Source organism: Condylura cristata, unplaced genomic scaffold (assembly GCF_000260355.1).
Source record: "Condylura cristata isolate star-nosed mole 26May11 unplaced genomic scaffold, ConCri1.0 scaffold00022, whole genome shotgun sequence".
Classification (NCBI taxonomy): domain Eukaryota; kingdom Metazoa; phylum Chordata; class Mammalia; order Eulipotyphla; family Talpidae; genus Condylura; species Condylura cristata.
The window spans coordinates 23,131,051-23,144,855 of NW_004567123.1; the positions used below are offsets into that span (position 1 = coordinate 23,131,051).

The following is a 13,805-nucleotide window of genomic DNA, read 5'->3' on the forward strand; positions in this document are numbered from 1 at the left end:
AGGGCTGCGGCCACCGCGCAGGGCACGGCCGCCGGCTGCGGGCCCAGGATCTCTGAGAGTGGACAGAGGTCCAGCTGTCTGGAGGGCGGAGGTGAGTTCTGGAGAGGGGGACAGGGGAGGAGGTTGCTGGGCTCCCCGGGTGGAGGAAGGCGTGGAGATTTGCCGCTGGGGCTGTGGGTAGAGACCCCAATACAAACTTCCTGACCCTGGAGAGCCAAGTTGGGGGACAGATCAGCAAGCCCCTTTGACCAGCTGGACTGCGAGTTCTGGAAGGCAGTTGGGGCAGCGACTGTGGGTTCCCATCTGGAGCTTGGGACCCCACACATGCTCTAGTGAGCGTGGGGGGTAGGAGAGACTCCTGAGTGCAAGGGTGGGGGGTGATTTAAGGCTGGGGGCTGCTCCGGAGACCCAGTCCAGTCCGTGTGGACACGCTGCCTAGGAGACCTGGGGCAGCAACTCTCCGCAGTGAGGACCCCAGGAGCCTGTGCCCCAGGAAGCTTCAAGAGTGACTCAGGTGTCACCGTTCTGAGCTGTGGCCTGGCTTTGAAACCAGGCCTCTGTGAAGCCAGCCTGGGGGGGTCCAGGTTGGGGAGATCTGGGCTTCCCCAGGGGCAGTGGAGCCTGTTTGTGAAGCAAGCTTGTAGAGGGAGGGAACTAAATCATGGACTGCCTGTGAGAGCAAAGGCAGCCCTGGAACCCCAGAAGTAAGGGAGGTGGAGGGGGGCTGGGAGCAGTGGGTAGGGAGGGGCTGCAGGCCCGGCTGTGTGTGGGACCGAGGTTGTTTGTGAACTGGCTGCTCCCATGAGGAGCACCCACCGGGTGGGGCAGGATGTATGGAGAGAAAAGTTGAGCACAGGGAGGGGCCCTCTGTCATTTCTGTCACCCCAGCACAGCCATTCCACAGCCACCCCCAGCCCCTTTCTGGAGCAGCTCCCCGAGACAAGCTGGAGCAGCCCTTGGGGTTCGTATCTGTCCCCTGGGCCCTGGTTGGCCTGATTTGTGGTGTGGGAAGAGTGTCGGGGGCCTCTCTGCCCACTGAGGGCAGGACTCTGAGTGGATGGAGGCAGGGTCTCAGGGGAGGGAGGAGGCAGGTCTGGGTATTTGTCCTCATGGGCAGAGACAGGTATGCATGAAGCACTGAAGTCCAGCAACACCACAGGCCCCCAGGAGGCTGGGGGGATTCTTATGCCCCAACCCTCTCCATTAGGCAGAAAGTCCTAGGTCTTGTGAGTGTGGGGTCATGCTAGAGGGAGGCTTTGGGTTCCAGTCCTTCCTCAGTCACACCCTTCCTGGTCCCCAGTGACTGATAGGCCGTCCCTCTTGGGCAGAAATCAGGGCCAAGGGTCAGGATGAAACTGAAGATCAGAGGTGAGTAAGAGACCAAGGACTAGGGGTCAGTTCATGGGCAGGGATAAGGGTCTGTCTGGGAGGAGAGTTGAGGTCATATTGGGGCCAGAGTTTAGCATGCTTGTAGCCAGGAAATGAAGTTACTTACTGTGTAACTCAAACTGCTCCACCCAGTTATTCTGAAATCCATAAACATCACCAAACTGGGGTGGGAGGGGGTGTCAGCCTCCCCCTATTTCCAGTTGTAGTCTGCCCAGATGTAGCTTTCGGGAACTGGGGTTGTCCTGAGTCCCATTAGTAGCAATCTCCTTCAGTGTCTCTGGGTGTTTCTGTGTTTCTGCCTGGGGAAGGAGCCCCGAAGACTTACTGGGCTATGTGTGCATGCCTGATGGCCGCCACCCCCTTCTAGCGGCACGCCTCAGGGAGTCAGTCGGATACTCCTTTGACATCAAGGGATTCAGGTCCTTGCTCCCTCAGGAACTCAGAATGACGACAGTAGAGTCTCAGTGACAACAAAATGCACATGATGAAAGGAACACTGTTCACACCTGTCCAGCTCCCGCCTTTATTGGCCACCTTCCTGGACTTGAGTCTCACCAGTCCCTGTGTGGCCCATTTTACAGGAAAGGACACTGAGGCACAAAGAGGTGACCTCATGCCCTTCAGCCAGGAGCCATCATGGGCCCCCACCAGCCTGAGACCTCAGAGTGGGGCACTCAGTGTGTCACACACTCAGAGATGGGAGTGTGATATGCTGGACAAGCTCCAGAGGACTGGGGAGATGATATCACACTGTTTAGACATGGAATCCAGCTTGAGGGATGACGCCTGAGTCTCTCTTCCTGGAGATTTTGATGGTTTCTCCTCCAGATAAAATAGCCTTGTTTCAAAACGGCCATTCATTCATTCAACAAAGTGTTTTCCCCAGCACATTGGGCAGAATCTGGCACAAAGAAATGCTCAATCAATTCACAAAACAATGTACAGGGCAGCCAGCTTTTCCCTGTGGCTTCTGTCCAGTGGTGTGCTGGTACCTGCCTGACAGTGCCCCTCCCCAGGGAGGAAACCCTGATGTATAGCACTTGCCAGTGTCTGGTGTAAATCGTCCCACCATGGCTGATTTCAGCTACCAGCCTGTGTGGTTGTGTGCAGAACTGGAAGGTGACGCACCCTGTCGGGCCTTGCTTCTGAGCTGGAACCACCCCCAGCACGCCCCTCGGTCACTCTGCGCTGGCTTCTGTTCCTGCCTTTCACTTGCTTTTTCCCAGGGTCACCTGGTTGCTGTATGAGTGCTCACAACCAGCCTCTACTTTTCTCCTGATTCTGATTCCGGGCACCCACCCAACTGTGCACCTCAAATAACAGCAGGACAGTATGTCTGGAAAGCTCCATGGTGCTGACCACATGGGAATATCCTGGACAGGACCTGTCTGGTGTCTTTCCATGAAAGAGCTGGGTTGGGGTGTGTGTGTGTGCGTGTGCGTGTGCGTGTGTGTGTCAGTGCCCAGTTCTGTCTGCCTGTGTTTTGTTAATAAAATTTCCTGACTGGGTCACTGGCCACAAGAGGGAGTGGGCTCTGGGCAGCCCCCACTATTTTTTAGGGGCCACCAGAGGCCCAGAGCTGAGGACAGTAGCTTAGGCCTGAGTATCTGTATTTCTGTCAAGCCCCTGGGAGATGCCAGTGCTGCCATCCAGGGACCAGCCTGAGGACAAAGCTGCCCTCTAGCTTGACCCCCACAACTTCACAGACACAAACTCAAACTCCCCTCATCTTAGCAAAGAAAACAAAAGCCCTCTTGCCCCCTCCAGCTACCGCCCATCGCCCCTGATCTCTGTACCCTCCTCAGATGTGCTGGCTCATCCTCTCCCCTCCACTCCTCCTTCTCCCCTCCCCTAAGTGTACCCAATCCCCATCATTCCACTGCAAGGCGCGTTTCCAGTCTGGGAACAACATCTCCCGGGCTCTAGCTTCACACCGTCTCTTATGATCTTCGTGGAATCATAGCTGGCCCGTCTCCGTCTCCTTGAGCAGCCTCTGCCCTCTGGTCAGCCCTCCCCAGGCTCTCTCTGACCTCTAGATCACACCTGCTCCTCGGTACATTCCCTCTGCAGTATTGAAACTGCTCGCCCACCCTCCGCCAGCCTGCCCTCCGCCAGCCTGCCCTCCGCCAGCCTGCCCTCCGCCAGCCTGCCCTCCGCCAGCCTGCCCTCCGCCAGCCTGCCCTCCGCCAGCATTCTCCGAGTAACTGTCCTGTCCCAGCATGACCCAGCAGCAAAACCTTCATCTCGTCTCCTTCCTAAGCCCCCCATGCCATCCAGACGTCGGCCCTGTCGGTTTTAACCTCTACCTCTTGAGTGTTTTCGCTTCCATCTCAAGGCACACAGCCGCCACCACCATCTGTCCTTGGGCCCGAAGGGCGCCTGCTCCCCTCTTTCCCTAGGCAGTCCATACTCCATGCAGGCGAGGGGGTTTTCCAAAAAAAATTTCGAAAATGTGAATTTAGGCATTTGCTCGCTCCCATTGTAACTTTTCAAGATTGGCTGTCGCCCTTCCTGGAAAGCCAGACCCAAGGCAGACCACCAGGGCTTCCCTGAGGGTGAGCCCAACCAGGCCGCTCTGTGGCCTTGCCCTGCTCCCCTGTCTCTGCCCAGCGGCATCCAGTGGAGACCTCCCCTGTAACCTCATTGACTTGGGTGACTGTCGAACGACTCCAGGTGCCCTGTCAGGCTGTGGGTCCCCAGCCAGGCACAGTGTCTCTGGGCGTCCAGAGTGCCCTAGCACTTGGCACAGAGCAGGCACCTGAAAACAGGTAGAAGCATCCTGATTCCAGCCCAGCAACTCAGAAAAATATTTATGAGACAAGCTGGGACTGTGGGACTTGAACTTTCCATGACGTGAAGGACTCACGGTTCGTTCTGCAATGTGATAATGGTGTTGGCCTTGCTCTTTTGAGTCTGTATGAGTTAGAGAGGCAGACTGAAGAATTTATAGGTGAAACAACAGTGTCTGGGATTTGCTTCAAAGGACTCCAGCCAAAAGTAAGTAAATAAATAAACACTCAGTAAGAGAACAAAGGAACAAATAAATGCCGCTCTGCTTGTCTGTTCCCGTTCAGAGCCACAGGGCCTGCAAAGATGCTGGCGGTCCCGGAGATGGGCCTGCAGGGACTGTACATCGGTAAGACGCAACCTCCCTTCACGGGGCCCCCTGAGTGTGAGAGTGCTCGGGTGCGGGGAGGGACTGTGCGCACGTGTACGTGTGTGTCTGTCGGTGAGATCTCTGCAAGTGTGTGTGTGTGTGTGTGTGTGTGTGCGTGTGTGTCTGCCTGCCTGCGGCCTGGTCTGGGAGCAGGTTCTGGGTTCTCTGCGGGGGTGGGAGGCCAGGAGGCAGGAGGAACACTCCTCAGGAAGTCCATTCACAAAGACCTGGCGGGCTGGGCCCTTCCTTCCTGCCTCCCTTCCCAGGCTCGAGCCACAGCAGCTTGGCCCTTCAAGCTAGAACTGGTGTCAGGGCCTGAGCCTGTATTGTCTGCCTGAGAAAAGGAGGCGTTGGGAATGGGACCACAATCCCTGCACCTCCAGGACTTCCTAAGGCTCCCCTCATGTACAGTCCCCAGCATGTGCTCCAGGGTGCCCCCAGGCCAAGAAGGACTAGACCTGTGTGGGCCACAGGATCATGCAGCTACTGAGGAAGCAGAGACCTGGCCCTGGCTCAGCCTGAAACCATGGGTCTGTTCGATGTACTCGTGGGTCTTCACACTGGACCCCATTCTGTCTCCTGCCTGAATCTCAGGGCAGCCCCAGTGTGATCTGCAGAGGCGAAAACCAGTGTGGTCACTGGCCCCCAGCCCATACTGGGGGGTGTTTTGCCCCCTCCTCCTGAACCTCCAGCAGGCTTGGGGCTGCCTCTGGGGCTGTCCTGCTTCTCCCACCAAGGGTCCTGCTCAGTCCTGAGCCTGGAGAGGGTCTCAGCTGAGCCCCGGCCCCGGAATGTGGGCTCCCAATGTGTGTGTTATAGGGAAGAGAAACTGGAATCCAGCTTCCTAGTGTTGTGGACATCCCTCAGCTCAGGACTGGGCTGGGGGAGGTGCCACCCTCCTCCCCCCACGCCCCACCACCCCCTGATCTTTACCAGACAGCCAGCTGGGCCTGTCTGTGGCTCTTGGAAGGAGGGAAGGGGTCGCTCCCTCCAGTCCTAATTAGAACCATGTGAGTGAATTTTGGAGGGGAGGGAGCAGCCCCACCTCCCAGGTTAGGTCTGTAGTTCCCCCAGCTATTCTGGTTTCTCCACCCCCACCCCAGGAACCCACCTGCCCAATCTCTCCTGCTCTTCTCTCTGAACTCAGCCTCCCCCACACCCCGCAATGCTTCTCCGTCTCTCCCCTCCCCATGTATCCGAGGGGTGCTGGGGTGACCCAGTGAGACAAGGGTCACCCTCCAGGTATAGATTGCCTCTCCCTGACAACTGACCCTCATCCACCCCTCTCAGCCACCTTCCCCCAGCTGGGTGCCCCTTGCTTTAACCTAGCAAGGACTGATAGGGAACTTCCCAGTGCCAGTCCTGGGACTCAGCCACCAGCTCCCTACCTGATTGTGCCAGAGTAACCTGTCTTCTCTTTCCAGGCTCCAGCCCAGAGCGCTCCCCAGTATCCAGCCCACCCGGCTCCCCAAGGACCCAGGAAAGCTGTGGCATTGCCCCCCTCACACCTTCGCAATCGCCTGTAAGCCCAGAGCAGGGGTCAGGGCTGTGGGTGATGTGGAGGTGGGTCCGGAGAGCAAGGCCAGGTGCCTGGCAGGCCCTGCAGGGTGGGAGTAAGGCCCACTGCCCACCCCTGCAGTCAGGCTTCCCCTGGAGCGTGGCGGCCCTGGGCAGTAGGGATGATAGTTCTGTAGAGGTGTGCCCAGGAACCAACACCCAAACTAGGGGTAACAGTTGTGCTGATTGAGTTCAGGTAACCAGTGCTCAGAAACCCCCCCAGAATGGCGGGGGGAGCATTGTAGCTAGCCTGCCCTGGACGAGTATCCATCTGAGCCAGAAGTTCTTCCAGGCTCTAGGAGCATTGGACTTTGCACAGTTGCTCCCCCTCCTGAAAACCCCCATAATTCAAGATTTATCTGTAGAAGAGATGTTGCAAAAAAACAAAAAACAAAAAAAAAACCCTATGAGCTTGAAATATCCAAGACATCCTCCGCGGGTCACTCCACCGAGGATGAACTTCATCCTCCCTGACTCCTTGTGCCCCAGGAGACCAGGCCTGACCTGGAGAAAGCCTGACCCATGGGCTTGTGCCTGGGCCTCTCTGCTCTGCACAGCGGAGCCGCAGACAGGGTCTGCTTGTGCCTCTGACCACAGAGAGCAAAGGGTCAAGTATGGCAGGTCCATGCACTAGGAAGCTGCAGAAGGAGCGAAATAGCTCCCAGCTGGTACCAGGCTGTGGCGTGGCTGATTTGTGGGCGGAGCTGAGGCAGTCTAGGCAGAAGGTAGGTGGAGAATCAGGAGCAGGAAAAGGGGAACTGAACCAAAACCCGCGCACAGGGCTCTCCAAGAGCCTTGGGCTTTCTGAGCAGTTGGCATCCCCAGGCTTAGCCTCAGACTAAGGGGGAGCCTAGGCAGCCAGCCAGCCAAGTGGGGTACGCCGGTCTGAACCACAGCACAGAGGAGAGGGCTCGCTCGCCTGACCCTGTGGGCTGGTCGGTGACTGTAGGTCTTGCCCTTGCAGAAGCCTGAGGCCCGAACCCCTCAGCGGGCCCCCTTCTCCGTGGTGGTAGCCATTGACTTTGGCACCACATCCAGTGGCTATGCCTTCAGCTTTGCCAGTGACCCTGAGGCCATCCACATGATGAGGTGAGGCCGTCTGGACTGGGAGAGTGAGTGTGTTGGGGGGGCTTGGGGGGTTCCTCACCCTAATATGGACCAAGACCACTTTCCACGGGCTCCCTGCTGGGGCAGAAGGTCAGAGTATGGACCAGGGACCTGGGCCGCAGCCACATGGGAGCGACTCCCTGTCCTCTGCAGGAAATGCTGGGCTTTGTTTAATTTCAAAACTTTTATTGAAAAAATAAAAGTACAGTATTTTATTGAGCTCTAATAATAAAAAAAATGCACACGTCTTTTTCTGGGCTGTATTATACATAAACACACATATGTGTTCATATATAGGATATCAAATAACTTGGCTTATTTTAAACTTCCAACACTATTTTGTAGATGTCCCATGTCATTAATAGAGCTACCACTTTGTTTTAATTGTTGCATAGTGTTCCACAGTATAGCTGTACTAATGCATCCGTTGTGCTATGGATAGTTTTAGAGTTTTATTTTCCTCTAATGTTTCACTGGTACACAATGCACCTCAGGAATGTCCTTTGAAAACTGATGCTGGCATTTCTATGGAGCAGGTTCCTAGGTCTGACATCTCAAATGAAAAAAAAAGGGAATGAAGAATCAGAGGGTTAACTGAGTTAATAAGTCTCACAGACAGATGTTTCAGAGAAATCCATTCTGATGCCCCCAAATGTTTTGCTTAAACATAATATTTGACATTCTCCAGACTTCAAACCCTTATCATTTGAAAGTATCTTAGTGAGGCTGTGGCCAGTAGGTGGCGCTATAGAAGACACCCCACAGCTCCATTGCAGTCTGGCTTGAGGAGTCAGGATGACTTCCCTGTGGCTGGGGAGGCTAGATGGAATCTGTATGGAGAGACACACAGACGTTCAGTGACCCAAAGCTAGAAGGGACTTCGCCTGCATGAGCCTGGACCATCCTCCTTGCTGTGTTCCCTCCATGAGGCCACAAAGGCTCTGGGCACCACAGCCCTCAGGGCCACAGGGCATCCCAGCTAGTACACTCCTCTGCATAACCGCTGAGCCCCATGCTTGGGCTGAGGACACATAAAGGGACACTGACCGCACTGACGAGGTGATATCACAGGAAATACTGGGGAACATCCTGGCCTCTCCCCAAGCCCCCCCTTTTAGCCTCCACCAGCCGCCAAGCCCTGTCATTTCTGTGTCTCCTTAATATCTGTGGAACATCCATCCACTTCTCTCCACCACCAACCTGATGTCCAGCCCCCTCTCTCATCGCAACCTGGATGGTTGCAGTGTGCTCCTCCCTGGTTTTCCTTCTCTATCCTCCCTTCTCTAGTTCTTTGCTACCTGGGGACTTTCTAAAAGCAAACGTGGCCATACCTCTTCACTCTTTGATTTAAAACGCACCAAGGCAGAATTCTGGCGGGCAGGTGATGCTCTTCTTTATCTAACATTAACATTAGTGCGTTTTCTCCTGCTGCGTAGTGAGCCAGCCGGTTCTGCTGATCCTTTCACATCTCTGAACTTTTGTACATGCTCTTCCTGCTGCCTGGATTCTCAGCTACTACCCCAAAAGGCTGTAGTGGTGAGCCTGGCCTAGAGGGGCTGGGGTATCAGAGAAGGCAGAGGAAGGGACGGCCATGCCAAGCTTATGAACTGGACAGGGGTTCTAGGTGGAGATTCCCGTGGTGCTTTTAGAATTGGGAAGTTGGGAAATTCATTTAGGTTGTGGACCCTGGCCAAGGTGTAGCCAACGAGGGTGTAGCTGCCAAGGTGGATCAGATCCAAATGGTCTTTAAAAGCCTGGAAGATCTTGGCTGTGGAAGAGGATCTAGACGCGGGCAAACTGGCTGGCTGGGAAAAGGCCTCTGCCAGGGTCCTGGAGAAACATCCAGGAGACTGGACCAGGCAGGTGGATGATGGCTTGCTGCTGCTGCTGCTGCTGCTATTACCAGTGCAGGTAAGGTTGGGGACCTCACAGGAAGGCAGTAGAGCTGAGGATGTCAGGGCCCCGTGGATGGGGAGGATCCCATGAGCAGCACTGATGGGGACTTAAGTGGCTACCAAGCACCTACTTCACAAGAGCAATAAGAGGTAGGTACCATTATGCCTTCCGGCGTACAGACAGGAAGACCAAGCTGGGGAGGCTAAGTGGCCTGCACAAGGTCACTGCCAGCTGGCCCCAGTGTCAGGCCAGCCCCGCAGAGCGAGGGGTGCTGCTCATCACGCTGACGGCTCTGTGCCTCCGTAGGAAATGGGAGGGCGGCGACCCGGGTGTCGCCCACCAGAAGACCCCCACCTGCCTGCTGCTGACGCCAGAGGGTGCCTTTCACAGCTTTGGCTACACGGCCCGAGATTACTACCACGATTTGGACCCTGAGGAGGCGCGAGACTGGCTCTATTTCGAGAAGTTCAAGATGAAGATTCACAGTGCCACTGTGAGTCAGTCACACCCTGGCGCTGGACGGCACCGGGAGGGACGCAGGCAGGGCCGAAGCTGGGTGGGAAAAGCATGAAGATGAGGAGGGGCCTTGTGGAAAGGGGGCCTCCGCAGAAGGAAAGGGATCCCGGGTGTGGTGTGGGCGACGCTCGGGTGTGGGCGGTGCTCTGTGGTGGGCGGAGCTCTGGAGTGGGCGGGGCTCGAGTGGGCGGGGCGGGGCGCAGGGCAGGTGCTGGGAACCGGACTGATAAAAGAGTGGGGCATGGCTCAGGTGGCGGGGACCACCAAGAAATGGGGTGCTTTTATGAAAGAGGTTGTCCGGAAGTGGAGGCAGTGCTATGGCCTCCTGCGAGCCGCCTGTGTCCCTGCCAGGATCTCACCCTGAAGACCCAGCTAGAGGCGGTAAATGGAAAGAGAATGCCTGCGCTCGAGGTGTTCGCCCACGCCCTGCGCTTCTTCAAGGAGCACGCGCTTCAGGTGGGTGTGGCCTAGCCCTGCCTGCGGGGGGCCCCCCATATTCCCTTCTTTTCTGCACAACCCACCTTCTCATCCCAAGTCTTTACATTCCATGGGCAGCCACGGTCAGCAGTCAAAGGTCACCTGTCCCAGGCCCTTCCCTTTCTTACACAAATGGTGTAAGGGGGCAAAGAGGGGCAATCTGGGATTCTGTCAGCTCAGCTGGGAAGTCCCTCCTGAGAGAGCTAAAGGCACCCCCCCCCATTCCTGCTGCAGGAGCTGAGAGAGCAGTGCCCGTCACTACCGGAGAAGGACGCTGTGCGCTGGGTGCTGACGGTCCCAGCCATCTGGAAACAGCCCGCCAAGCAGTTCATGCGGGAGGCTGCCTACCTGGTGAGCCGGGCAGCCAGAGCAGTGTGGTCCTTCACCCCATCACCCTCCCACCATACAGCCACTGTGTGAAGACCTCCAGCCTGCCCCGGCTAGGCATTTTGGAGGGCTGTGGGGCCTACAGGAAGAGGACAGAGGGATTAGAACCCGAGCCCTGGCCAGCTTAGCCAGTGTCCTAAGTCAGGTTTTGCAGAAGCAGAGCCCAGGATAGGGATTCTGTGGACATGTGGTCTCAGCTGGACTCTAGCTTCAGCCTGATCTCATGGAGAGTTCTGGGGGGAGAACTGTACCCCAGAGTTGGGGGGAGGTGAGGTAAGGGGAGGGCCTATCAGTCTGTCAGTGGTCAGTGGCTGTGGGCTGGGAGCACGCCGCTCAGCAAGTGGGGCAGTTCCCAGGCAGCTGAGGACACTTCTGCAGAGAAGAGGGCGCTATGAGGCGGCAGCAGCCAGCACTCACAATAGCTGGGCAGGGCACAAGCTGGCATCAGTATTTTCCACCACCACTGGCCCCCCAACTACTATAGGTTCTTGAGCAAAGAAATAGCACTATGAAAGGGGGTGATTTTAGACAGTGTTGGTGGGTCTTCCTATCATTAGAGATGCCTAAGGGTCTGGAGAAAGGGGGGGTGCAGCTCTGGCACCTCCCTCTCCAGTGGAGATGGACAGGGGCAGGGAGGGTGGTGGGTGCAGACTACCAGAGAAACTCATTGTTTGGGGCCTTTGGGAAGACCTTTTTGGGACCTCCAAAAGGAAGCTGTGGTCCCAGTGGGCCCCCTTGGAGGACATCAGGGCCCCACACACACACCTGTAGACCAGGCATGCCCCAGTCCCCAGATGCCAGGTGCCTGCTCCTGTCACTGGAAGGAGCTAATCCTGAACCTAGTGGGCGACCCCCTGCAGAGACCAGGCTGAAAGCAGACCCAGTCAGGACAAACAGTCTGCCCCCTAGTGCCCTGCCAGTTTACCCACTCTGCTTCCTCCCGCACTGTTCCCTGGCTGCCAGCTCAGGAAGGGTTGGCCCTGGGCAGGAAGTCTCCATGCCCATCCCCTCCCCATCCCCCATCTGGTCAGAAGCCAGGGAATCCCACAAACCCATTAGTATTTCCCATGAGGATCCCCCATCCTGATGCAGGAAGTAACAGCTCCCAAGCGTTTTTCTCTCCCTAACCAGCCTGTCCTAGCGCCTGGAATTTTACTGTTTTAATTTCCTTCCTTTGATATCACATTCCCTGGAACAAAATTCTCCTGTGACAGGCAGCCTGTGTCCATTGTCTGACATCAGTCTGCTAGAGGAAGAGGGTTCAGTGAGCCAAAGGGGACCCCACACCTCTCCTCGGCTTGGTGGTCTAGCCATTTTGCACACGCACGCACGCACGCACGCACGCATGTACACGTGTGTGCAGCATCAAACTTTCAGCCAGTGCTCAGCTGGCAGCCCCGAGTCTGTGACGGGCACCTTGTTGCATGCAGCCCTTTGGGCAGCTCAGGATCACAGACCCCAGAGACCCCAGGTTTTTCTCTAAAGTCTCTTCCTCCTGGGCAATGTTGTATGTCCCTGGTCATGATCAGGTGTCTGGTCACAGGGTGGCTGAGGCAGCTTCAGATTTGTGCAGCATAGAGGGGCCGAGGCTTAGCACATGGGGGTTGGAGGAGGAGGTGAGAGCCCCACGGGCCCTGGTTCCCTGCCCTTGGGTGCCCTCTTAGGTGTCACAGCCCATGATGACCCTAGCCCTGCCTCCTCAGGCTGGCCTGGTGTCGAGAGAGGATGCAGAGCAACTACTCATCGCCCTGGAGCCCGAGGCTGCCTCTGTCTACTGTCGAAAGCTGCGTCTGCACCAGCTCTTGGACCTGAGCAGCCGGGCCCCAGGTCACGGGCGCCTGGGCGAGCGTCGCTCCATCGACTCCAGCTTCCGCCAGGGTGAGCCACCCCTGGACTGCCCAGCTTAGGCTTGGAGGCAGTTACCCTGGAGGGTCAGTGTCACTGAGGTCAGTGGCTTAGCTACAAAGCCTGGAGGGAGCCACGTTGAGAGGCAGAAACATCCCTGGTGAGTTCAATCTGAAGGAAGAAACACAGCCCTGACCTGGGGTAACCCGCTCTGAGGGCAGATTTCACCTTCCCTCCAGGGAGCACTCAGAGTGGGAGCCCTGAGTGGGGGTGGAGAGCAGAAGACACAGCCCAGCCTCTGTGGAGCTGCCTGATATCTAGGCAGAGGTCAGTCCCCTCTCGGCCCAAGGTGCCAGCTCCAGGAGCTTTCCTTAACCAGCCACTGGACCAGCTGACCCCTACTCCCTGGCACATCAGCTGTCCCCCAAATCAAATGTAAGCACCGGCCTCAGTCAGTCCAGGCACTGAAACAGCTATGGTCAGCTTTGGTCACCCAGATGTCATCTCCACAACAGGGACAAGTCCCAAGCTCCTCCAGGTCCCCAGAGAAAACCTCCCTGATGATGCAGGGGTTAAATTTCAGCACTGTGAAGCTGTCCTCAGCCACAGTCCGGGGCCAGGGAGCTGACTCACATAGCCCAGCAGACCTCTCCTGTCCTGCCCACTGCTTCCCCTCAGCAGTGCATTTCAATCAGTCTGCCTGTTCTGCTCCCCACTCTGTCTGGTGAATCCTCTCACTACCCCTCCCCACCCCCCACTCCTGTAAGCATAAAAAAAAGAAAAACACAGAAAGCTCCAAGCCCTCCTCCCCCTGATTTTGCTGTGACCTGAGCCCTAGTGCATTAAGGGACCACAGAAGTGTCCAGAAATATTCCTCCCAGCACCTGAAACTATCCCCTATAGTTTCCTTGGACCCTTTGGAGTTCAGCATTGCCCTCTCCAGTTAGGAATGGAGCAGAAGTTTCAAGAACACAGGCAGCTCCAGGAGCTCATGGAAACTCCAGGAGCTCATGGAAGGCTTTGGCAAGGGGTGGGGTGGAATGTGGTGGCTTAGCCATCTCCTCCTAACCTGACTGTCCTGCTGTGACCCCCAGCCCGAGAACAGCTGCGAAGGTCCCGCCACAGCCGTACCTTCCTGGTGGAGTCAGGTGTCGGAGAGCTGTGGGCAGAGTTGCAAGCAGGTGGGCACAGGGGGAGTTGGAGGGATGTTTCTTGGACCCCGCAGGACACCGTATTCTGATCCCGGAGAAGCAGACATTGAAACAGCACCAGCCCCTAGAAAACTGGGCCCCTCCTCCACCCACTGTTTGTGCGGTGCCTTCAGTCACCTGCACTGCCACTCACTCTTAGCCTGTGTCCTACTGCCCTTTCCTCCTGGGGACTCTCCACAGCGGGAGTTGCAGAGCCCGCTGGAAATATTTTCCCCCACGCTTACCCAGGGGCCTGAGCTGAAGCCTGAAGTGCCTCACCCCCC

The 13,805-nt window shown here is 56.7% G+C and overlaps 1 protein-coding gene across 2 annotated transcripts in view; it reads left to right on the forward strand.

Annotated features, from left to right (window-relative positions):
• The first annotated feature begins 13 nt into the window (after positions 1 to 13).
• Positions 14 to 13,805, forward strand: part of HSPA12B (heat shock 70kD protein 12B) — a 17,422-nt gene continuing 3,630 nt past the window's right edge. Inside the window, exons 1-9 of one of the 2 annotated variants that reach the window (XM_012728066.1) lie at positions 14 to 91; positions 4,464 to 4,525; positions 5,971 to 6,068; positions 7,068 to 7,192; positions 9,413 to 9,599; positions 9,974 to 10,078; positions 10,334 to 10,450; positions 12,190 to 12,364; positions 13,426 to 13,512. In XM_012728066.1, the coding sequence (XP_012583520.1) occupies positions 4,483 to 4,525; positions 5,971 to 6,068; positions 7,068 to 7,192; positions 9,413 to 9,599; positions 9,974 to 10,078; positions 10,334 to 10,450; positions 12,190 to 12,364; positions 13,426 to 13,512 (937 nt within the window). In that variant the 5' untranslated portion in view covers positions 14 to 91; positions 4,464 to 4,482. Of the gene's footprint in view, positions 92 to 4,463; positions 4,526 to 5,970; positions 6,069 to 7,067; positions 7,193 to 9,412; positions 9,600 to 9,973; positions 10,079 to 10,333; positions 10,451 to 12,189; positions 12,365 to 13,425; positions 13,513 to 13,805 lie in introns of those variants that run through there. The other variant, XM_012728067.1, reaches the window with a different exon arrangement.